We start from the raw sequence: 27,484 nt of genomic DNA, 5'->3' as shown, positions 1-27,484 counted from the left end.
CAGTTTACAATTATAAATACATTAAGATTTATACACTTCAGTAAAGTAAAGAATACTTTTAACAGAATTTTTAAATTGCAGGAATAAATGTACACAAATAAGCAATATTTAACTTACAAATATCAGGTAAGGAAATGAAATTCATTTTAATCATGGTGGAATTTTGAGGAGAGGATTTGAAATCGAGTTTTGAAACAATTTTTACTTTTCATCTCTCTTGAAAAGTAGAGTATTTCATAATCGTTACTTAAGCATTGTATCCAGAATGTAGTCACTGATGTTGCATTACTTTTTATAATTATGTTGAAAATTTACTTATGCTTACCCAACTGAATGTGTGAATACATATGTTTTACTTATTAAAATTTTAAATAATTGTAATGTTCATAACTAAGAGAAATTTCATGTTTTTTTGTAATATTTGCAATGGTTAAAATTTAAACATTCAGTTCGTTTTGTAGATACTGAATACAAAGCATACCGGTTTTTTAATTTATAGTGGTAAGTATTTAAAAGCCTGTCTCTCTTTCTCTCACTATATATATATATATATATATATATATATTAATTTTCTTATCTAACATTATACATCCCTAGCTTATAAATTTATAAAACAGATTATTGACAGTCAGAAATAAAACAAAATCAAATAATGAATGTTGAAAGATTTTGCTGAAAACAGTAATGGCTTTCAAGAAGTCCTTCAACATTCACTTACATATTAGGTGAAGAGATCGCACTTTATTTAATAATAAGTAATATGTTTCCTGCAATACTTTCTGAATTTTGTGGTAATTCATGTTGCGTGTAAGTTATTGAATTATTTTTTTTTAAATATACATTAATAAGAATTTCATGATAAATAAAATAACTGACATTTACTATTATGCTTTAGATGTACTGTTCACTTGACTGAGAAGTAAATCTTTGACCCAGGTAAAGATCTTTTATAATTTTATCATGTATAACAAAACCTTGAAAGGTTTGTTACATGATAAAATTGTGCTGATTCAAAATGACTTTTACTCTGAAAAAAAAACTTTTACAGAGTGTAATGTTTTACTACTTAGATTAATTTACACCTTAGTTACAAATTGGTTTTAACTTATGAAATGAATTTTATTACAGATAAAATGTTTAAATTAATTATAAATAATAATAGTATTTAATTGAATTAATTGTATAAGTAATTTACTTCTTTATAAATTGCAAAGAAACTTATTAAGCTGAAAACAAATGTTTAAATTACTTTTTTATAAAACCAATTTTTATTTATCTCCTTAGTTTCATTATTACTGAAACATAAATAGAAAAGTCAGGGTTTGTAGCAGTATTACCAAAATTTCAACCTCTAAACAAATTTTAAAAGTCAAATCAGCTTTAAAATTTAGTGTACTTGTTTATCCAAGAATGCATTGACAAAATAACAAGAGAGTACAACATCAAAGTAACATTAAATAGTGAAAATAAGTAAAAATATTTCCACCAATGCCAGAAGTGATAGAGAAAATATAGATATAAATGCAATAAAAAAATTATATATCTATACTATAATTTTAGATTATTTTCTTGTAAATATAAAATTAAATAAATCAGTATGTAGTATTGATATATATTATTTATTTATATTGTTATAAACAGATATAATTTATTGATTTTAGGTATTGGACATAATTGTAAAGATGAAGTTTAGTTTACTTATTCCAGTTTTAATAATTTACATTATTAAACCTGTGGAAAATTTAGGATTTCTAACTGGAGTTGTAAAAAGTGTATTGCAATTTCCTGCATTAGAAGGTATGCATTTAAACCTGTTATATACTACAGTATGTATAATTTTTTTCTATTCCAAATTCTTCATTAAATAATAAAACTGTGTCAGCAGTAACAATAACTGACAACAAAGTGAAAATAGGAGTTACTAAACATTGAATTTGGTCCAAAAATGTCTGAAATAATTGTGTCATATTGTTTAAAAATTATAAGTTAATAACTTTCATTTCTTTGAAAAAATAATTATTTTAGAATCCACTCAGGTACAAAAAAAAAGAATTAAATTGAAATAATGTAAATTAGTTTTTTGACTGGATTTAATAATATAATTTTATTTCTTGTTTTTTATTGAAAAAAAATAAATAAATAATGGTTGGATTACTTTTTTTTATTATCCTAACCAAATAAGAAATTCACTTACAGTAAACAATACTTAAAAATCTTTTAATTTTTATTATTAAAAATAATAAAAATTTTAATGACTTCTTAAGCTGTAATAAAACATAGTATTTTAGAAAAAACAATATTGAGTATTAATCTTCACAAATACATTTAAAAAGTGTTTCTAGTCAGTTCTGTAAAAAAATTCCAAAGAAATGAAATTAACAAATAATTTTAAAAAAAGCCATTGTTATTATGAGTAGTTCCAGGAATGGACCTTGCTCAATTTGTAGGGAATTTAATAAATTGAGCTGTACAACAAAATTATAAATTAATAATGTTGAAAATGAAATAAATTACCAAATTAAATTGTCCGTTATTACTGATTATGGAAATTATCTACTGCAAATGACCTAACTGTTTTAGTAATGTCATAACAAGAGTTTATTCCAGGTACATATTACTAACTAAGAGCTGTTGAAGAGGAAATATATGCAAAAGTGTAGATATATCTAACCTTTTGTTTATATAATTTTTTTTGGTTATGCTTCCTAACCACTAAGAAAAAAACACCCACCTTGTGATGATTCTGGTGGCCACTCCAGCCCCTCCATCCATAGTCTTGATGGCTTTACAGGAGGGCATCATATTAACCCTTAAATAGTGATTTGCATATCAGTCATCAGCTAGGTCTCTATTAGGATGCCACCAATATAAATACCTTTTTTGTTTTGCTGTAGGAAGTGGGAAAATTTGCCTGAACCAAATGCCCAGCAGCCCACACATACTGGGTGTTCACTACCTATGCAGTGGGACCATCTACAGAGTGAAGGAGTAGGTACTCCTTCACGCAGGGTGGTGCTGGAATAGATGTAAAGGCATAACATCAGCACCACTACCGTAACAGGCATATTTCTCATTCACACCAATATTTACATAACACATTCAGACACTATTTACTCCCATTATTTACAATTAACAATGTATACAGCTCAGAATTTACACTATAGCTATGTCGGCCTCAGACATCCCAACCCTATAAGGGGAAGACATCCACCTTGTGATGTTACCGGTCACCACACCACCCTCTCCGTTTCAAGCCCTGAGGGGCTTTACGAGAGGTCATCTTTAGACCCTCTAACTGATTACATCTCACAGTCATCAGCCAAGCCTCGGTCGGATGCCACCGATGTAAATGCCTTGGCAGACATTTGCATCAGTAAAATACATATCCAATTTCGCCTTCACGTAGGGCTCAAATGGACATCTTCACATTCAACCTAACTGCTGTAGCATCCTCTTAAAACAACAGGAACACGTAGTCCATTCCTCACCAGAAGAGAGCATCAGTCGCATGACTTCCCCCGGCGAGTTCAAATCGCCACGTAGTATCTCCTGCCTCCATCTGGGGCACACAAAGAAGGTGTGCTCCTCCGTATTCACGTCATCACAATGCTGGCACAGTTTTGTGCGTCTTTCCGTTCCTACATCTCAACCCCATAGGGGAAGACACCCGCTTTGTGAAGCTTTCAGTCGCCACACCAACCCTTCTGTTCCAAGCTCTGATCGGCTTTAATGGGAATCGTATTCGGCCCTCTAACTTTGTACATCTCATAGTAATAAGCCAGGCCTCGTTGGGTTTCATCACAATAAACGGCTTTTAGAAGACGACAAATGTCACTAGCGTTTAATTTTTACGCTATTAAAATTCAGTATAATACAATCCAAATACATTTATTAAAATTTTAGATATTTCTTACACTTGTTTTAATACACATAATTTAGATGAATTCCACATATATAGTAACCAAAAAAAATCTAATTAATGAATAAAAGTTTTTTAAACAAGATAAGTTATTTAAACAAGTACTAAATACAAACATAAAGAAATAATAATCGTAACTAAAATATCATTTCTAATAACACGGTTTTCTTTTTTATTACATTTCAATCCGAGTAGAGTATCTTTATATTCTTCTTCAGTATACTGTTAACATGTAAACAATCATGATTGTATATGTATTTTAACTTTTGACTTAATTTACTTTAATTCCTGATGATGGTTTGAAAAATCCGAAAGATCTCGAGGAATTAACACTTATTTGCTGGTAAGGTGGATATATCACTTATTAATTACTTTTAATAATTTTATAAAATATACCGTGTTCAAGAAATTTATTAAAATTCAATCACTGCACGTTATTTTAGACGCGTCGACACAGCAGGCGTACTCTCTACATCAATGATGATTAATTGAGAGGGTATGGGTCAGTGAGTTTTGACATGTTACTAGTTAAAGAATGAAACTAGAAGTTTGCAGTACCTGTCGCTCTATGCAACGTTTTTCTTTCCCGTTTCTTTCCACTGTGCATTACATTTCAGCGACTTTCTTAATTTATTGATGAAATTGTTTTGTTAATTTTTAGATTGTTTTCAATTTTATTTCAGATAAATCATCAAGGCAAGATAAAATCTTGCCTGTTTTCACCAATACGTAGAGAAGATGATACGATGATTATGATACTGAGGATCTTGATTTAAAAATGTATGGGGAAATTGTATTTTAGTTTTAAATTTGTTTTCTTTTTCAATAGCAGTTGATTGGTTTATTTAGTTTTCTACAATTTTTTATTCACTGCTAATTGTTTTTTTATTCTCAGTGTTCCAGAATAAACAAAATATAACACAACAAATTAAAACAGTTATTTTCAACTGTTTCTAAGTTTATTAACTAAATTTAACAGCTTGGATACATCAACTAATGCAAATTTTTCAATATAAAAATTGAAAACTTTTAAATAATACATCCGACTGTGTCCAATAGGTACGTTGTCGCAGGAAAAAACTGAAGTGCAATCTTCATACCATCTTGTAACTATTCTAGTTACAATCTTCATTTATTTCTATATAAAATTGTGAATCTTATTTTTTTATTTTTTAAAAACATGGTGATCAAATTTTGAAAAAGTTAAGTTTCTGACAGAAAAAAATAATAAACCAAAAAATGAATATTCAACTAATTTTATCACAATTGTCTACCATGTATTTGTAGATACATGATTTAATTACAAAAAATGTAATAATTTGATTTAAAAATAAAATACATCTAAAATTATGTCATATATTTGTTAAATAAATTAAATTACTTTTCATATATTTTCAAAAAAATGATTTTTTCATAAATTTTTTTTTAACAAGAAATTATGTGTAGAGTTAATTATTATGTTACGTACAGAAATAACTGATAAATTTAATGGTATAAGTTATGTTTAAAACAATATTGTCAAAAATTTAGCAGCAAACTTATTTGGGCACAAAATTAATACTGATATTTTATTATTAACAGTGAAAACAAAGGAAAGCATATAATATATTCTGATGATCGTGTACTTCTTTCTGACTGTGAAAATCTTGTACAGAAAATAAACTTTAACGGTGCTCGAACTGTCTTGATTTTACCAGGAATAGGCGGTACACCTGATAGATCATCAATTCAGGTTATCATAAAAGGTAAAAAAGATTCTCTTAAAAGGTCTGATTTCACTGACTGATTCTTTCTTTTCTCACATTCTCTTTTTTTCAGTTTATATTTATAAAATTTGCATTATTTAATTTTATAACAAATTATATAACAGTAAATAAGAAAACATATCATAAAATAATAAATTTTAATTATAATTTTTATATATTTTCTTTATTTCTTCTCATTTAATTACTACAGGGTATTAAATTACCAAAATGGCAAAACAACAAAGATGTGAAAATCATACTCTTTTGAGTCACAAGTCACAAAATAATTATTGTAGCAATATATTTTTAATATATTCTTATTTATTAATCTGTAATAATCGTTTTGCTTTCTTGAGTTTTTTTAAAGATGAAATGATTCTTATATCGGATTAAAATTACAATACAGCATTGTGCTGCTGTGTTTGGATCTGTTTTTTTTTTGTTTTATTAAATTTAATTTCTTAAACCCTTTTTCATGGTCAGTTGATTTTACTTTCTTACAACTGAATTCACTGCAAATTTTATTACAAAGTTTTAGTTGCTTACAGGCAATGTAACAACGTTATTGTACGTCAAAGTTTTTGGACCCGTTTTATTCAGGTTTTCAGGTCAAAATTATGAAATTTATCCCATAATTTAAATTCTAAGAATTTCAATGCGGCTTCACTATACATTGGAATAAATATTATGGCAAAGTTTTTCACAGCTACAACTCAAAAACAAATCGTTTGTGGACTCAAATTTTTATGAACTTATTTTTTGACTTTAAGAATACGTTTTGAATTTCTTTCTATTTTTTCACAATGCACTCTGTATAAACTTAGCATCTCAATAGAAGATTCTTCATTAATGATTTCAAAAGAGAAAAGAAAAGAGGATATCTTTTTTGACCAAAGTTTTAATGCGATTCTAAATGGAAGAGTGATAGTGGATTCTACTGTATATCGTACTAAATAATCATTCTGATTATTAATTATATAACTCAGGGGTGTCCAAACCTTTTAGCCTGAGGGCCACACTGATTCCTCCACTAAGATCCAAGGGCCAAAACCAAGAGTAGGTTAAAATCCAGAAAATATATTAATTCGATTGTCTGACAAAAATCGACACTTAGAGTGGTTCTCTCTGGCCCTGGATGAAAACCCTTGCCCCAGAACTTAAAATTGAAATGATTGATTAGCAGTGTAGCAATATTTTTAAAGAAAGATATTTAAATATTTTCATCACTGCTGGAATTTTATAAGAGTCTTCCACTCACACAGTTTGATCTGTTGCATAAATTTCTTCGTGGCTTTCCGCTTTCAGCACTACTTATCTGTGTGAAAAACATTTTCCAAAATGAAATATATAAAAAATATTTACAGATCCAAATTAACTGTAGAGCACTTGAAGTCGCTGCTGATTATTCCACTAGTAAACATGATCCACAACTACAAACTATTAACCAACAACTTTCAGTGGAAAGTTACAGCAACATAAAGCTCAATAATAATTATAATGTTTAATTTCATTATGTGAATTACCTATGTACTTCACTTATTGTAGATTTTTAGAATAAATCTCATATAATTAATTACAGTTAAAATGATCAATTTCATTACGTATGTCAGTTATTGCGTTTGTTAATCGGTAGTTAAATAAAAACATTTGATTATTATTTTGTATGATTTACTTACATTGTAAATTTTCCAATGTAATCAAAATAAACTATGGCGGGCTGGATTCTGGGCATTTCCACGGGCCGGATTGGTGCTCGCGTGCCCTAGTTTGGAGACCCCTGATTTAATTGATTCTTTTAGTCTCAATTGAACAGATCTGAAGCAAATACTCTGGTGTCAATATCAGACACCAGATAACCCAAATCTTAGTTGGGTTATTTTTTATAAAAATATAGTGTTTGAGAATTGAACATCAATAGTGTACAGTCTACTTTTGGACAATCTGTTTCAAACTAATAGAAACCTAAGTCAGTATTAAGAAGATGCAGTATTAATAAGTATTAAATTCATATAAGTGGGGAATACTGAACTGTAAGTTCTTGTAATTCATTGAGGGAGTGAAATCTAAATCTTTGTGAATAGTCTGATAAGTTGTAACAAAATGCTAGGCTTGTCATCGTCATTATTAAATATTTATTATGTTTACATATATTTCCATCCAAAGTATAATATCTCTTGGAGCTCACTCAAAAAGTGATAATGAGTTTTCAAGATAAGAAATGGGCAGTCAGATCATTGTTTGGTGCTTATAAGTACGAACCATGTACACCAGTAAAATAGGAAATTAAAAATATTAACTTATTCTTGCATTTATATCTATGAATTTGCAGCTTTTGTTAAAAGAAATAATCACATATTCTTAAAAAATAACTTTATCTATTGCTATTGAACCAGACAACAGAACTGTATTCTTATAACTCAATACATACTTTGGCTTACAAGAAAGGGCCTTATATGCTTTCATTGACATTTTTAATAAATTACTGAACCATTTAAAGAAATCTTATCACCAGTTTTTCTAAAATATAATTATCTTATTGTGTATTTTGTGATGATGCTCCATTCAAAGTTTTAACATGTTTCCTTTATTCATCAAGGCAAATCCTTGGACATAATATCTATCCATTTCAGATGTGATTTAAATACTGTAATTTTTCAAATAATTATTCTCCCTTTGTAAATATACTCTGATTGTACTTTTGCCTGGAAAATTTAGCTTTGATGATTTCCCCTCTTCTACATAACAGTACACTGGTTTTGACTGCAGTAATGGTGTAAATCTCACAAGGATAAGAACATCAGTCAAGGTTAGAACAAGATGCAATTTCCTGCTTTTTTCAAAAAGAATCCAGGTGCATTCAGTTAGTGTGGGTAAGAAATTAACTATTTTAAATGCATATAATCCTGTTATTTAATTCTAATTTTACCGTAAAATTATTTATTTTAATTGAAATTGATTTTTCTCATAGAAACCCTTCTTTTATTTACCTTATATGGAAGTAAACAAACGATAGTATGGATGGTACTCTGAAATTTTATATAATTAAATTTGTACACAATTCTAACTCCCAAGCAGTTTCCTGTTTTTAACTATAAATGAACAAAAAAATTAATCTTTTGACTACTCATATATGTTTTATAATCTTATGCCAAAGTTGCTGGAACAATAAATTTTTGTTTTTCCTATTTTAATAAAAAATATACATTAAATTCTGAATTGTGATCCTAAGAGTAAGAATATGCTACTAACAACACTACTTCTTCATATACTATAATGCTATAACCCATAGGCAAGAAATAAATTTCAATAGTTGTCTGGAATGTGCTGTAATAAAATCTAGTTAATATATATTTACTCAAAAGTTATGTTCTCTACAGCGAGACTAATTTTAGAACGATTTATCATTTCTATTCAGAGGTAGATCTAAAAGTTTAATTTAGGAAAGGGACTATCCTTTAATCAGATGAGTTAACAAAGTTAAAAAGTTCCTTACAATTTATCATTGGTCATAAAAGGCGATCTTTTTAAAGTTAATACTGGTTTTCTCCGTTTTATCATTCAGGATTAAATTACACAAGAAGTAAATCACAGAAAAGTGTTCACTTTTATAGAAAAGATGATGTCTTAAAACTTTATAAGAGTACTCTGGATATCGTGTGATCATACAGAAGAATATTTTATGATAGCCTGAAAAGCATTTTTAACATTTTGTCATCTACTAGGTAAAATTTCCTAATTAAGCTAAATAACAATATGTTCAATTGCAGTAATACATAAGTGTCAGTAATATGTTCCTTAATATGAGTATATTCTTACTGCAAGGAGGTTCATTATTTATTTATATATTCAGATTTGCCAATATTCTGTATTTTTATATTATATTAATAGAGTTGCTTCATTATATTTTGGGGATAATTGTTTTATATTTACAAATTAGATTTAAAAAAATTTAATAATTGATCAATATTTTTGTATAAATATTACTTTATTGTTTGATTAAAAAGCCAACAAAACAGTCCAATAAACTAGTATGAATATTGATAAAATGAGATCATTATGATTAAGCATAATAACTGAAGAAAAAAGCATTTGCTCTAAATGTAGTCTACGTTCAAAGAATATAAACCAGAAAATGAAAAACTTTTAAGTAACTGATATATTCATGATTAGGTATATATACGATTTATAGTACTTATACAGTGTTAATATATCAGTTACATCAAAGTAGGAATTGATTTGAATTTCCCATCGATCAAACTCTTATGCAAGTGGTAAATGATACAGCCACAATATCTTTTTCATAGATTGTACATATGGTAAAATATGAAACGGAAATTTGAATTGTATGGGTAAAAAAAATTTACGGATGAAATCTCTCAATTGAGGTTTTTATTTTTTATACAATATGTTATTTTGAAACATGGAAATTAGCACATTTCTGGGATTTCATTAAATGAAAATTTGTGTTATTTAAACTTTGCTAATTCCTATTATACTACCTAATAAAATTAGGTGTAACTAAAGTAACTTCTGTGCTCAAGATGTACAGATAAAGTTCCTGTTATTAAAATATATAGAGACGGCAAGATAGTAAATATATAGAGTAACTAAATATAGTCAAATGCTCACAGAAAAGGTTGACTTTCTACCTTACATTCTTTTACCCTCTTCTTACTGGATACGTTCATTTCAAATTCGTATCAGAATTAGGTTGGTCATATATCACCCACACATAATCGGAAATCGAACAAATTTTGTTTTGTTTTACCTAATTTTCTTGCAGTTATTGTTAGTTAATTTGAAATTTAGTCACTTTTTTATTTTAATTCAAATATCAGTTAAAATTTTCCAGAAGATATTTTCAGCATCAACCCTAATCACATGTAGTCTCATACAGGTACACAGATCAAACAAATGAAACTGGAGGAAGTCCATATATTTTGGTTGAACGCATTACGCTGGCCATGTTACAGCAAGTAATGGAAAATTTTCAATTAAGACTAAAAAGTGTGCAGATTGTGTTGGTAGTCACCCATCTGTCAACCATTATTTAAAAAAAAGTAAAATGGCATTTCTCACTTAAGAGATTCCAGTAAAAACATTCATGTTAAAACAAAAAAAATAGTTGTTTAAAAATTTAAAAAAAGTTTCCTCTATACTTCTAGATTAGTGGATCTTATTTTAACCCTTAGAGCCTCAAGGTAACGATATATCGTACATGAGTGCTTGTGTTAAACGTCTCACCCGTACGATATATCGGTATGTAGTTTTTATGTTCATACATTCTCTTTACGTTACTGCTAGATCGCTCATATGTAACTTTTCTTAAAGCTTACAATTCGTAGATATCGATAGTGTAGGTTGTTTTCATTTTACGTATTTTAGAAAATAATCGATTTGAAATTTCCGATAATCTGATGTGAACAGAAGTTTGTTCCGTGCATTCATGGTTATGGTTTGGTTACTCCGTGGGTCTATAAGGGATTTTTTATAGGTATTATAATATTATTTTATGAAATTAGAGTTTCAATTATAGTGTTAGTTGTATTTTTAGTTACCGTGATCCAAAATATTCAGATTTATTCGTTAGTTCGGTGTTTTTTTTCTACAATGTCCGGGCCTAGTAGACGTCTTACCGATGCAGAAATTAATAACTTTTTTGTTAATGATACTGATAGCGATTTCGAATTATCTAGTGATAGTGGGGCTGAAGAAGAAGATGAAGATGAATTAATCACAAGCGATAGTGATGGGGATTCAGAAGAAGATGAGGCATACAGAAACATCATTGAACCAGAAGATAATGTCCCTCTTCCACATCAATTTTTGGAACTCCCCGGGCCAAAAAATATGCCTAATCCAGATTCCACACCTATAATTTATTTTTATTTATTATTTACACTTAATTTATTTGAACTGATTGTGAAAAAAAACCAATAGATCAGCCGATCAATATTTAAATGCAAATAGAGGTAGGCTGTCTGAACCATACCGAAAATGGAAAAAATATTACCATTTCTGAAATATGAAAGGTTTTATAGCTTGCATTCTGAATATGGGGATAATTAGAAAACCTACTCTTAAGAGTTACTGGAGTACAGTATCATCAGTGGCAACCCCTTGGTTTGGTAAAATGCTTTCAGCGCACCATTTTAGAATTATTTTGAAATTTCAAAGCATAAATGTTACAAAAAAAGGTAACACAAAAATTTAAATAACTTTAAATAATATGAGATTTTAAGTGAAATTTTTTTATTTTGTTCACAAATAATATTAGTTTTTTAGAAACAGAGATAGATTAGATATAAATAGCAAGGATTTTTTTCAAATAAAGAACAAATTCAGTATTTTTTTTTTTAATGAAAAAAAGTTGAATTTTATTTTTTAAATAATTAATCAAGGATGTAATACCATTTTGGATCACAGCACCACAATCTACATAGTTTACTGAGCAATTACAATTTTTTTCATAATTTTATCGTGTATATTGTTATTTCTGTGGCATTTCTACCAAACATCTACTTTTTCTAAAAAAAAACGTGCTTGAGGCTTTTAACTAATACTTACAAAATAGGCTTGAGGCTGTAAGGGTTAAACATAAAATTGTACAGTTCAATTGCATTTAAAAAAGAAATTCTTGAATAATTAATAGTCGTGTTCAAACTTAATAAAATAAATTTCAAGGTGTCAGGAGGAAGTGTTTTTGTAGACATTAAACTGAAGGATCTTTTTTGCGAATAATGGATTACTGTAAAATAATTGAAAATTGTGTCTGTTTAAAATTAATATAACTATGAAATTCGTCCATTAACTTAATGTATATGAAAATTCAAGCTTGAAAATGACAAAGAAATCTATAAGCAAACAAACCTGCAGAAGATTTTGCATGGAAATTTTATCCGCATGTACTGAAACATTTGCTATAGGCCTATCCATTCATTGCATGCTTTTGACAGTTAAGGCTTATTGGAACGAAAGGCTCGTAATAATTCAATTAAATTCCTTCACAGCAGGAATCTATTTTGAAGATCTCTGTGAATAATTAGAGCCTAAACCATCCATTCTTTCTTAACCATAAAATAAGTAACCAACAGCTAACTATTCCTGTAGGAGAGAGTTCGATCATACCAACTTTTCAAGGTCATAATAAAGTCTGATAATTTGGTAATCGGTGTATTGATAAGTAATTCTTACCTTATCTATTGATAAGAGTCATATTCTATTTATTGATCCTTTCAGACTTGTATTATCATTCATACCATTGAATAACTATTAATAAAATAAAATAACTATGTTTAGAATTACCATTGAATAAAATATATTTTGTGTAATCACTATCACTGGTCAGATTGTGAACTATTTGTATAAATTATTAAATAAATTTCTTTATTATGGTTGTATTCTCTGTTCTGAGATGAATAAAATTTAAGCCAATATAGATCAAGTATCTATTATGCCTTTCTTTTTTCTTTTTTTTCTCTCAAAATAATTTACTGTAATTTAAATACGTATAAATTTGAAAATATTTACAAATATAATAACAATCTCTCTTCGCTATGTAAATTTTTTTAATAAATATAAACTATTTCCATTTGAGGGGAAGACCATCAGTTTCCCATAATTTATATTGGCTTGAAAGGGGAGAATTTTAATCTAGATGCTTTTTTGTACTTGCCTCTGAAAGTATATTTGAGAAATAACAATTTGCATAGTTACATACTTGAACTGTATTATATTATTACAGTGTGCTTGATAGCCAACGCTATTATATGATTTTTCTTTTTTGGATACAGACCACTAATTGAAGAATTAAATATAATCTAGATGTAGAGCCACGATTTTAGAACGTTTAAAGATTCTGATGATTGAATCATGAAATTTCAAAATTGTTGAAACCATTCCTCTACACAAGAGTTTCTCAATATGGGGTCACAGTGATATTTATCTTCTGATATGATATTTATCTTTTTATCTTCCGGGAAATACTCCAGTAACTGAATTTTTAGCTCACTCAAATCTTCATGCTACTTAAATTGTGGTGATTAATACTGTCTTCTTCATCTAAATTTTTCTCTATGTAGACGGAAGTGAGTGGAAACATATCAAAATTTTTGCTTTGAAGGAGAATAATCCAGATATCAAACTTCTAAATGAAACTATTCACTTTAGTGTCATTAATAAAATATTTTTATCATATCCTTGCAAATTCACATTCAATTCGTTTAAATGCGAAAATACATAAGCTAAGTAAGCCAACATATACTCATTATTTTGTAAAAATGTTGAAAACGGCATTATTTATCCTGGAATAATATTATTAATTCATCTTGCAATTCCAATAACTGGGTTAACACTTTCTCCTGACATAACCTACTAGAATGGAATAACTATTATAGAAAAGAAGAAATTTTTTCTTTTCGCCCATTTCATGGTATAGTTTAGCAAACAGCCTATTCTGTAATGGTTGACTTTTAATAAAATTAACTATTTTTACAGCTTTACAAAGAATTTGTTTGAGATTTTCAGGCATATTTTTTATGGCAAGCATGTTTATGAAGGAAGCAATGCGTCCATTTCGCCCTAGGTATAAAACAATCTTTTATTTTTTTAGAAATCTACTGTTCTTTCCTGTTATCACCTTAGCATTATCACTACATGTATTTTATCCAATCCATGTTATACTTTTTAGTAGCTTCATAAAAAACCATCAAAAAGACATTCCTGTTGCATATCCAGGTATTGAGATGCAAAATATATTTTCTTTCACTGATCTGTTTCCATCACATTTATATTTCACAAAACATAAGAACAGAGAAATGTTTGCCATACCTGTTGAATCATTAAATTGAATACTAAAAAATTCACTTGCTGAATTGTCTGGTCGTGAACATCAGCAGCATTGTCATCGATTTGCCTTGAAACTGTGTGGTTAGAAAGCAAAATTTTTTTGCTTCTTCCACGTTTATTAAAACACTGATCACATCAATTGCAGCAGGCAATATGAGGATTTCTGTAATTATAAGGAGTTTGGATATCTTAGCTATGCTTAATGCTTCAAGACACGATGCATCAAGTGTACTTTTATCAGTATGGTTTGATTTACAAATAGAAGCTTGTTGATCGCTCCAAGTACGTAATTTTCTTTAGAAAAATTCTAAGGGTTTGCTTTTACGATCCAGTTGTTTATTTTAGAAGAATTAAATTAATTTTGGTGGCTTCATGTTTTCATCAGACAGGACTTGAAAGTGAACAATGCACTGTGGCTTTCCATCCAATGAGGTAAAACCATAATTTAAATAACTGTCATTGTATAATCTTGACTTTTACCAATTGATTCACTGGATGTAGATGGCTTACTTAGTTTTTTTTACGAATTTATCCATTTTGTACAAGAATCTAATTGAAAATGAAACAGTTACACCATTTTAAAAACTTAAATAAAGATACCAGATGCAAGCTTCACATTCAAAACTAAACTGATATTTTGCAATCCCTTACGCCTCTTTTATACTGCTGAGAGTACGACGTGTTAAAATGTATCATATGCATGTTCAAACATGACACTCTTACAGTGAATATTATGCAACCAGACCAAATACAAGGAGCATATATGTACATATCAAGTTGGAATCTGTAAATCGCTCATGTTTGTACAACTCATATATGCATGTTCATAGCTGTCGCTATCAACACAGCTAAATAATTTTAACTAGATTTCATTGGGTTGGGGGTTGCAAAATATAAATATATATTTATAATACATATTTTTTTTTTTACTTTTTGGTGGTCGTGAAACAAAAAGGGTGAGAATCACTGCTCTCTGTTATACATTTCTTTATAATTCTTCTTTTAATTTCATTCATTCATCTCAACATTCCCATCTCTACCATCTCTATCTTTTTCACTTGCATTTTTATATTTTCCCGAAGCACAGAGAAATACATCACTTTCCATCTCACCACAGTTTTATTCATCCTTCCTTTTACCTTTCCATTTTCTTTCTCAATATGGAACTAATTGCTTATCTTTCTTACTTTCATCAATAAATGTTATATTATATACTTCTAAACAATAATTTAGTTAATTTGATTTTAGATCTATGTAATCATGCTACAGCTGTATTCGTATATGCTGAATCTGTCACACAAATTCCTAAAGAATCTACTCTACTGGCTCGTAAGTGTGATGATTGGAAGGATTTCATAAATGGTTTGTGTGAAGAAATCTATGAAACTATTATTTTGGGACCTGACCTTGATACAAGGTAAAGCAATTTAAATATGTTTTGCATATAGTACTTATTTTTATAATGCAATGAAAGATTCCTCTGACTGTAAACCTGGTAGACTAATGAAAGTTAATCTGAACTTTTTGAAAATAAAATAATTTTTCTTTTTATTACATTGCTATCTAACTGATCAATCATCTGCTTAAGTATTTTATTAGGAGAAGAAACTGGCCACTATTTTTTAGGATATCAAGCATTACAATAGACCAGTGGACACCACTTCTCTCTTGATCACAAATGATTTTTACCATTTTAATTAAATATTGATTTGGTAAAAAAAAAAAAAAACTTTCATCCAAAACAATTTTCAATATTCCATTATATATTTCATGTGTGGTATTCTGCTATTGGGAAAGGGTGAATAAATACCTACATATTATTATTATAGTCTCAATTTTAAGAACTTGATAACTAAACAAACATACATTACTATAACATGAAAATTAAAAAAAAAAACAATACTTAACAGTCTCTCAACATGATTTAACATTAGAAATTAACAAACAAAATAAATTTGACAGAAACAACCTATTAAATGAACAAATTCGACTATCACAAATTAAATGTTTCTTATTTCCCTTTGTATTTAGTCATATTGACAAGCCTAGTAGTAGTATTATTTGGATCGATGGTTGCTATTATTTGCATCAATGGTTGCTGTTTTTAGCATGCTTCTCAACACACAGTTGTTTTAACAAGATCTTTTTGCTGCTAGAGGTACTGGAGGTAGATAGTTTAAACTGCTTCATTACACTTTTTCCTCCATCCGTGATCAATATTCAGTAGTTTTGTAACATACTCTAAGCTGTCATTCATCATGTAATGATCGTAGATTTCTCGACATTCTTCATTCCAGTCCGGAATATACGATCTAATACCCCTTAATATTCTCCTTGAGAATATCAAGGATTTCAAATTTGTTAGAGATATAGTGACTAACAAATCTATTTATTTACTTACATTTTATTTATTATTATAATTTTCCATTATAATCTGTTCAGATTAAAATTATTTCTTTTTTATTAATCAATTGAACTTCCTTCTTCTTACTTCATAATATATGACGTTACAATTCAGTTACCAGCTGACATTTATTTTACTTATTATTAATCTCTTATATTGTTTAAGTTAGTCCAAATTTAGCATTCGTAGCGTAAATATGTACATATAGTGAATAATACGCATTTATCAATGTTGTATTCATAACAACAGAAAGGTGTTGAACATAAACCAAATATTCAGTGAATTATTTCTTAATCATAAGTATGAATCAGTGACTTCAAAATCAAGTTACAGTTCACCATATGTTTTGGTCCTCTGACCATGGATACTACATAAAATTGCAAGAATCCTCATTGAAAACTTCATACAACCAGGGATCACAACAGCTAGTTCTACATTATCTTAATATTTTCAATTTAATGTACATATTTTACATTATTAATATTCATTACTACTGTTAACATGGAAAGAGAACAATTCATTAGACAAAGAGGGCTAATAAAGACCGCCATGACCAGGATTGACACATTCATTTATAAGCATGATCCCTCATTAGGTGATATTCATATTTTACAAATCAAAATTAGAAATCTTACTTAATTGCGCAGTAAGTATGACATTATTCAATCAGAAAGTGAATTAAAATTTAATGATGAGGCTTTAGATTCAGATGATATATTAGTCGAAGAAGATTTATATAATATAAAATGTAAATTGCAACATTTAATTAATAGCCAGAAGAATTGTAGTCAAGAAGTTAGTTCAGTTACATCAATTAAACAAACACAATTACAGGCTATAAATTTACCTATATTTGAAGGTAACGTGTAGGAATGGCAGCATTTTTTAATACATTTATTGATTTAGTACATAGCAGAGATGACTTATGTAACATCCAAAATTATATTATCTACATTCTTCTTTAAAAAATGAAGCCTTAGCTATTATAAAAGATCTCTTAATAACAAACGAAAATTATGTTATAGCTCTAGAATTTGTTAGAATCATGATTTGACAACATTTAACTGCACTTCATAATGCTTCTTTCATCATAAGGTCAGATTCTATAATAACAGAATCAGTAGATAATTTATCAAAATTTTTTAATGAGATTTCCTCATGTGTCAATTTGCTTGAATCAATGCAGCTTGCTGTCAACACATATGAATTTATTGTCATCCAGTTTCTAACATCAAAGTTGTATTATAACACTTTAAGATTATGGAGTGAGAAATTGTCAAATGAAAGGTTTCCCCCCACCTTTAAATACTTTATTGAGTTTCTTAATTCCAGATGACAACAAAATATTAATTCATTCACATCAAACAAGCAAATAAATACAGAAAACAAATCCAAAAATCATCGTTATAAAAATACAACCAAACCTTTAACCAAACACTTTAATTTAAATCATAATAAACAATTTAAAAAACATAACTGTTAGTTATTATACTAAATTTAATGTTAATCAATGTTCGTTCTGTAACTCAAATCATTATTTATACCAGTGTAAGGAATTTTTAACCTTTTCCATTTATGATCGTAAAGCCTATTCAGAAAATAATAATTGTAGTTCTAATTGTCTGTGCAAAAGGCCATTCCAATAATCATTGTTATTCAAAAAAGTGATGTAGGATTTGTGCTAAGAACACAATACACTCATTCATATGGACAAGTTTAACGATTCGAAATTAGAAAGTAATAACTCTGAAATTAATACTTATTGTTTATCTAAAAATCAATCACAGAGAAAATCTGGTAGAGTTCATTCATTCATATCATCTATTGGCAATATAATGAAGAAAAACATAATCGAAGGAAAGTTAAAAGAACATGATTCATACATTATGGGCATCAACAAATGCAGATGAGACAACAAAGGTTGAACTTTGAAATACAGTTTTTACTGAGAAACCACAACCTAGAGTATCGATCAAACAATTTTACAATAATAATAAACAATACTCTAAGAATAAACAAGATCATTCAAATATAAGTGATAATCATAACTATCTGTCGCAACAAGGTGACAATGTTTATCAAAATAGATCACTAAGTTATCTCCATAGAATATTTCTCAAACATCGTTCATTAATTATATTTTGTTTTTTGTATGACCAAGTTTGTGAGGTTTAAATTAATGGTAGGAATATACAAGAACTTATTATCTTCATATTTCTTGCCAAACTTATGTGTACGAGTATTACTTTTTAAAGATGAACTTTAAAGACCATTAACTCTTCCATGCAACCATGCACTTTGTTTTTACTTCCTTTAAAGTCTGTTCTTTGAACGAGCAAGCTTACCTAGATAGAGGATATTTTGAGTTCAGTTTAGGGACAGACAGCAGAAATTCAGGCTGTTGATTCTGGGATGTCTCAATGTGGACAATCTGATGACACCTACCAGGTTTTTTATGATTACTCGAGGTACAGGTTAATGCACACGGAGACCATCTGTCGGCTGGATCTTACAAGGTCTGTGTTGAATCTCCGTGTAAACTGGAGGAGGCAGACCAAATGGGCTATAGTTTAAACTTTTATAGTGTACTTGTCAAAGGAGAAGATTGTTGAAGGGATCTAGAGCTCTGCTTGGATTTCTCTTATATTCTGTTTTTGTTGATGTTTTGTTTCATAAATTATGTTTTTGTGTTGTTTTTTTTGAATGCATAGTTTGTTATTCCCCCACGTCAGGAGTCAGACACACAACTAAGCCTTAACACAGCTCCAGGGGGTGCCTTTGCCTCATCAAGAACCAATGTTCTCCCTAGGCAGCCGGGACTCGATCTTTTGGTGATATACCATGCCTCTAATGAGGAACCCCAAGGGGGTCCTCCACCGGGACTCCAGTCTTTATGCCTTTCCACTAGTGAAGAACACCCAGAGGAGGGATTCCCCCACCGACACTACGGTCTTACTTTACCCCCCCAAAATCTGAAACCACAAGGGAGTCCCCGCCCAATCATCGAGGATGGTATACTTAAGCAGCCCACCCCTCCTGAACGGGGCTATCCCAACCCTAAATTCATACAAAGAGTGAAGAACAGGTTTTATTTCCGGGCGCCGGCCCTGCAGCTATGGCCACCAAGAGCGTGCCCACGGGCATTGCAGTGCGAATTCTTAGCCTCCGCTGAACAGTCCTTACGAAGATGCCCCTCAGCTTCACAACTGCAACATTGCCCACTTCTGTCAGGATCGCCGCAGTTCCCGCCCGATGCCTTATACATCAACATTGATAGCAACGTTCTTCGTCGGATGCATTCATTCCAACTACTGATACTGCCCCACCAGCCAGGTACTCGGCCCGAGTACTACCAACGACTATCTGGCCCGACCGGAGCATCAGTCCTGCCCAGGACATCTCCTCCAACATCTTTGGATCAGTCCAAGATTCCGCACCCTGTGCCAAGTTCACCACCCAGGCCATCGATCAGCACCAGACATGTTCTCAAGAATTTCAGAACCGAAAAATGCCTCCTTGGGCCACCAATGAAGAATCAATCGAAGAAGATCATCATCATCCACCCCTCTTGTCCTGTGCTTGCCATACGTCCATCCGAAGTCTTGACCCCAAAGTGGAGCCATAGTCCTTCGTTTTACCGGCGATGTGATTCACGGTTGCAGCTCGATGCACTATCAGTGCCGCTGTCCCTGAAAGGACCTCACGGACAACGCAAACACCTGGCGTCCTAGTAGACCGCCGGCTGTCCAAATGAGTAAATTTCTCTTCCATACGAGGGGGCAGTTCGATATTCCCCCAGTTCGATCACGTTCAGTCATAATTACAAACAACTAACACTGCGCGAGGGAACTTTTCACCAAAATTTCCCCTTATCAAACAGATGACCGAAAAATTTTTTTTCTAAATCAATATCAACAGATTCGTTCGACTTAGGAACTGCTACAAGTCGAACATAAGCAAGTAATATAAATATAAATCAGGTGGATAACTAAGATAAATATACCTTTTTTTTCTTCTTTACCTTCATTAACCCCACCTCCGGAGCCGGAACGGCATCTAAGCATAACTCAGCTCCGGGGGTTGCCTTTGCCTCAAACTACCTCGGGAGAACACAAGGTCCCGCCCAAGGGACCTTAGCAACCATAGGCAATACTTACAAATATTTTTAAAAAACACGGAAAATAATTAAAATTAACTACAAATAAACAATATAGTAGGAAAACATTTAAATTAAATTAAATAAAAACAGCTACAAACAATAAACTGGTAATTAATGTCAGGATTAGCCCGTATGGAAGCTAACCAAAATGGTACTATCCAACAAAAACACTAACAAATAGTACAAAACAACCAATAAAACAACTAATATAAACGTTTGTATATAAACATATACAAACAACAAAAAAACGGAAAACGAAAGCACAATCGTTTTGTTTTTATTGTTTCGTGTTGTGCGTTGAACGTGATTGAATGATTGGTTAAGTGATTGAATGTGAAAATATACCCGAAGAGAACTCGTTGGCCCCGTATTATAGTCTGTTATATTGATCGTAACCTGACCGACGAAGATTTCTTGTCCCTCATTTGGGAACATAACATTGATTTGGATGAAGCCGCCTTCCGACAGGACTGCAGGTTGAGCTTTAAAACGGGTATGTGTGATACCCAGAAATATCACTGATTTCCATTAATAACAGGTATTCACGGCATCTTTGATGTAAGTTGTGGTTTCTTTCAAAAATTTACATCTGCAGGCAGATAATTTATCGATTTAGGGTCCTGCAGAGTAAAAGAGTCTGTGTATGTCCAAAGATGTTTCAAGTGTTGCAGATATGGTTACAGGATTAAATTTTGTAAGTTTGCTTTGGTGTGTGCCCATTGTGGTGAGGAGGGCTAAAATCATGACGATTGTTCGCGTAGGTCTGAGGCTCTGGTCTGTGCTAACTGTAAGATGTGGCAGAAGAATCATGAGCACCCAGCTGTTAGTAAGTAGTGTGGCTGTTACGTAAGGGCCGTTGCACTGTATTTTAATTCCTTAGATGGTTAGGTTCGGTCAACTAAATGCCCAGGGTGATTATGTAATCCAGGTTGAGTTAGGTAAGGTTGCAAAGAGACGGAGCCTCGATATTGTTCTTCTGCAGCAACCATATGTATATGGAGTGATCTGCCAGGTTTTCACAGCTGGAAAAATTTTTGTATTGGGCATACCTGTATGTGTGCTACTCTGTGCAGGAAGTTGCTTGGTAGAGTCTTTATACAGCAGGTTTCTGACGCATATCATGCCCCCCAGAAAGTATGATGCATCGTATCATATAAGAATAATGTATTGTGGATGTACTGTACCATTGAGTTTTTGCTTGCTTTATGATTCATGTGTATTAGGTTATTACTGTTTATTTCACTTTACTTGTAGTATTGTATTAAATTTTGTTATGCATCTGATTGTATCATTATGTTCACTTGTTAGATATTGATTGTGCATGAGGGTTCCTGATCATGACTAAGTTTGTGAGTATTGATGCTGCAGGTCTTTGCTGCATCCTGTTGTAAATATATATTTGTGGTATGAAACCATGATCTTTATTATTTTGATGTTTGTATTATAATGATTGATTTTATTTTTCTGTTGATATGTTTGTTTGATGATAGTGTGTATTGATGCTGTAGGTCAACACTGCTTCTTGTTGTAAGTATATATCTAGTTGTATGAACTTAGGTGTATATTACGATAAATTGTATCATAGTAATTTGAAGTATGACTGTGTGTGTGTGTGTGCATGTGTGTGTGGGCGTGTGTTTGTATATATATATATATATATATATATATATTTGTGTGTGTGTGATCTCCCCTTTCCAGAAATAATGATTCTTTAAACTGTGCCAGGAAGGGTGGATAGCCAGGGGTGGAAGTTTAGTCTGTAGTGTGCAGAAAACCATACGCACTTATTAACATCATGCAGAACCTGTTAGTGACTGCTTAGGCACTCATAAATGGGATTCCTCCACCTCATAAAAAAAAAGAATTATAGCCAAAATAAAATTTTAATTAATGAAATATTTGGATCTTACAAGGAGAAGGCGCATTAGTTCGAATCCTACTTCATTTCCTTTGTTTATTTAATTTAAATATATTGATTTAATATATATAATTATAAATATATAATATTTAATTTATATAAATTTTTCAATAAATAATAATTCAATAATAACAATAAAACAAAAAAAAAAAAATGAAAAAAAATCAGAAATGATTAGTGAAATAAATTTTATATACTTTTCATTAAAAAAAAATGTGTATATGTAATATAATAGGCATACAAGGAAGTCTTGGGGTGTCCACATCAGTTTTTTATTCCCAAATTACAGATATAATTTTAGATAAATTGCTCGAACGAGTGAATCGTTCGAGAAGTATAAATCGATCGAACGAATGAATCTTTGTGTGCTGCTTGCCATTGCCCAGCTGCCGGGGCGCACCACATGGTCTGTTCTGCCCTAATAGCAACTAAAATAAAAATGAGAGCACATACATCAAACAAACAAACCCACGCACCATTATTTTTTATAGAGAGTGATGGGATAGACACCCTTTAATCTATTATATTATTTGTTTTATTGTTTTTAGACACTCAGGAGTATTTTGTCTTCGCACCTATTCTTCATTTAATAAAGAAATTGGTAAAGGTTACAAAGGATCATTTGGTACATATTTTGGACGTTTCCAAAGTGATTCCCCATCTTTTATTACGCAAGTAGGACAAATTAATTATCAACCTGATGAAGGTGATGAAGAAGGTAAAGTCTTAGAAAGTTTTTCCAGATTAAATTCTTGTAATTTTTTTTTATTTTTTAATTAGTATATGAAATGGGCAGCAGATATAAGGATATTTTAATTTACATTGACAATAAGGCATTCCTGGGAACATCAGTACCCAAATTGCTTTCCTTCTGAACTAAAATAAATATGGCAGGAGCCTTTGCAGTTCCACAGCACAGGACAGCAAAGCACAGATAGCAATGAAAAAGCAGTGTACTTGATAAGAAACAAATACCTCTCTTTATTTTTGGCGATTCACTGTTTTTAGCATAACTGAAGCAGAAACACCAGTTCTTAAGTAGATGTTTGGTAAATATATATAAACATATATTGGCACACTACCATTGGTCCGGTCTACACCAGTAGCAGCTAAAATAAAAATGTGTACATACAACAAACAAACCCAAATGCCATCCTTTTTTTTGAAAAAAGACTAGAAAAAAGGCGGGCTTAAAGCCTGCCGCAAAAATGTTGCTTAGTTTATGTTTCATTACACTTGATTTGGGATGTAAGATATTGGATGCACCTCAAAAAGCCTCTCCCATGTAAATGCCAAACCCTCCTTCACGAAGTGTAGCAATGGCTTGCTACATGGTGCATTCCACTTCTGTTCTCACAGAAGTGTCTCTGGTACCAAGTGGCCATTGGTATAACTGGCTTCTGTCAAGTGCCAACAGCCTCTGATGAGGGTGGATGAGTGGGTAGAAGGAAGGGCACTCTATTGCGCCGAAGGGTAGAAATTGCCCCTGAAGGCATATGAACCACCAGATCAATGGCATTGGAATGCAGAAGGCAATGGGAGGGGAATACAGCAGCAAGGTTTCATGCTTATGAAGAGGTAAAAATGAAGTATGGACACAGAAAGGGTAATTGTGCTGGGAGGGCTGCAAAAATGAAAAAGAGAACAGAAAATACAATAAGAATAGGAACATGGAATATACTGATACTACTGCAAAAGGATAAGTTTGAAAACCCAAAACAAGAAATGATTAGAAATAAATTAGACATACCTGGAATGAGTGAAGTGAGATGGGAAGGAAATGGAAAATGTCGAATGGGGACTTCCACTTGTAATACTCAGGTGCCAAAAGAGGTAGTAGGAATGGAAGTGGTATATTAATAAAAAAGTGTTAAAAAAAATGTGGAATATGTTGATGATCACCTGATGATGAAAGGACAAAAAGTAGAGATAAAGATCTTATACATAAAGATCTAGAAATATAGATTTGTGATGGGAGAGTGGAATGCTTTGTTTGTGCGCTACGTGCAGCCGCCGCTGCACCAACATTTTTGAGCCAATAGCAGCTAAAATAAAAATGTGAGCGCATACAACAAACAAACCCACGCACCATTCTTTTTACTTCTCGTATAAAGTAGAGGAAGTATTGTGATCGCAAAAAATTTCGTTTTTTAGATTTCAACGGAAATAAACATTTTGACGATCCCTGAATCCATTTTGACTATTTTCGGCATGATGTCTGTATGTATGTACAAGTTATCTCGCATAACTCATAAATGATTAGCCGTATGATGCTGAAATTTTGTATTTAGGACTGCTGTAACATCCAGTTGTTCACCTCCCATTGACTAGTTAGAATCTATAGTCTTTATCATCGTAGAAAAACTTAGAAACATGTTCTTGTAGGTCCCAGAAGGGATATATGAATCTAAAAAATAATTAACACAAACAATTAATTAAGAGGAAGAATTTTCATCACATTTTATTAAATTAATTGATAAATATTATTTAAGACTTTACAATCTAATGAATTTATATTATTTTTAGATGAAATATTGTTGGGTCAAAGAATTTACGTAGAACATGAAAATTAATTCTGTTAACATAAGAAGTGTATTTTCTTCTTGTAATTCTGATTTCTATTATTTTTATTGGGCAATGTTCTTAATGACTATAAATGTCAATAAAGGAAATTTAGTACTTTATTGGTTACTAATTCATTAAATGTACAAACCTATCTTAAAGAATTTTCCATAACTGACTTTCCATTGGCTATTAAATATGTACTTATGGACTTAGCAAAACAGTAATTGCACCGTAGCTATTATCTATAATCTTGTTAGTTACCTACATCAATCTGTTTAGTATAATGTGGTAAAGTAGTCATCAGTAGACATTGAGATTGTATAATATGTATAGTTGTAATCAAATGAATGGTGTCATCATTTTTGAAGATATCAACAAACTTAAATACGAGAACAAGGAAATTTCCAGCAGTGTAAGCCCAAAAACTGAAAAGGTGATATTTGACATTTTGAAGCTTAAATCCTGTGTTTAATGTTCGATTACTACTGTGTTGTGCATGAACACATATAATTGAATGAAAACACTGATCATGGTACTGAATCAGAGGTAATTACTTACTATTACTTCATAATAGTAGTAAATAAGATAATTTTTTTTTGGTTAATGATCACCATCTCCCAGATACCCAGGAGGCCCATAAGGAGAGTCAACTCAACATTTTAAGTTGAAATTGTAGAATTGTGACACATCATTTTAAAGTGCATTGAAAAACAAAAATTTTATATAAAATAACATTGGCAACTTTATTTAAAATGGTAACATTTAATATTTTTCACAGCTAGTTTCAAAAGTTGCTTACAGTAAATCCAAGTAGTGGTCTCATAGCAAAAAACAGATTGTTTTTAGATAGGAGCATTTGACAATTTTTTTTTTTTGTTTGATTATTGATCAGTTATTTAACAGGTAGTCTAGATCACTTTTGAAACTAGCAGCAAAAAATATAAAATGGTTAGGGCAAATTTGGTTTGGGCTGTCACAGTCTAAATGCTTTTATGTCAGAATTTCTGTTCTTTAATAAACTGTAATCATTTCTATTTAAAATTTTTGACTTGACCCCTAAGTGCTCAGGGTGAGTAATGAAATGAAAAACATAATTGTTTCAAGATAGAGGCAATCATTAATTTTCATTTTTCTGTTTAATGGCTGAAAAATTATATAAAAGTTGCCATCTTTTTTGAACATTTGTATTTACAGTAATTATATATTTTGCAAATAATGTATTTTTTCTATATAAATATTGCAAATAAATATTTATATTCAAATAAGTAAATTCATGTAAATATTTCTACTGCAATACATAATTGGAAGTAATAAATTAAATATTTATAAATAAAAGAAGTGAAATGGGCAGGAATGCAATAAGGTTAATATCCTGACCCTCTAGGGAGAAGATACTCACCTTGGAGTGATTCATGTGGTCACAGTATCATTCCATTCCTATTTCTGATGAATTTAAATGGAATTGGTCTTCTTATTAATCTATAAGATGGAACAGTAAAATATTAGTTTTTTTTTTTGAAAAAGGAGTGAATACACATCTTTGTTAGATGGATGATTTACAATTTTTTTTATATAAATGTTTGAAATGTTACATAATTTTTTTTTTATTATCTTATACTAATCACCATTATTTAAGTAAACTTATTATACAGATAGAGAGGATAATAGTTAATGATAAATTGTATATCATGTATTTGTCAGTTGTTACTTTGCTGCAGTGGAAATATATCCAATACTTGTAAAAAAACTCAATTCAATTGATGGAGAACAATACAAAGCAAAATAAAAACAATAAACCATACAGCTCAATAACTTGTTAGAATGAAGAGATTAATAAAATAGTATTTAAAATTAATTCACAACAAAAGACTTATAACAGCATGATTAATGATAAAATCTAAATAATATAACATGCAAACATAATAAA

At 30.5% G+C, this 27,484-nt stretch overlaps 1 protein-coding gene across 2 annotated transcripts; it reads left to right on the top strand.

Moving 5' to 3' along the window:
- Positions 1–438: 438 nt before the first annotated feature.
- LOC142328874 (uncharacterized) lies at positions 439–27,484 on the top strand. 2 transcript variants are annotated; one of them, XM_075373005.1, is made up of 5 exons: positions 439–501; positions 1,662–1,797; positions 15,760–15,928; positions 23,541–23,710; positions 27,259–27,484. In XM_075373005.1, exons 2-5 carry the CDS (start codon positions 1,683–1,685, stop codon positions 27,297–27,299), a joined length of 495 nt encoding a protein of 164 aa, XP_075229120.1. In that variant the 5' UTR covers positions 439–501; positions 1,662–1,682; the 3' UTR covers positions 27,300–27,484. The 2 variants fall into 2 exon arrangements, with proteins under 2 accessions (XP_075229120.1, XP_075229119.1); XM_075373004.1 differs by lacking the exon at positions 27,259–27,484 and adding an exon at positions 25,519–25,628.

The sequence above is a fragment of the Lycorma delicatula genome, chromosome 8 (assembly GCF_047948215.1).
Source record: "Lycorma delicatula isolate Av1 chromosome 8, ASM4794821v1, whole genome shotgun sequence".
Lineage (NCBI taxonomy): Eukaryota > Metazoa > Arthropoda > Insecta > Hemiptera > Fulgoridae > Lycorma > Lycorma delicatula.
This window is presented reverse-complemented; position numbering and strand designations above follow the sequence as displayed.

Coding starts and splice junctions, on each gene's coding strand:
- LOC142328874 (XM_075373004.1), top strand. CDS start 1,683: ATGAAGTTTAGTTTACTTATTCCAGTTTTAATAATTTACATTATTAAA. Junction 15,929..23,540: donor GGACCTGACCTTGATACAAG/GTAAAGCAATTT, acceptor TATTGTTTTTAG/ACACTCAGGAGTATTTTGTC. Junction 23,711..25,518: donor TGATGAAGGTGATGAAGAAG/GTAAAGTCTTAG, acceptor TATTATTTTTAG/ATGAAATATTGTTGGGTCAA.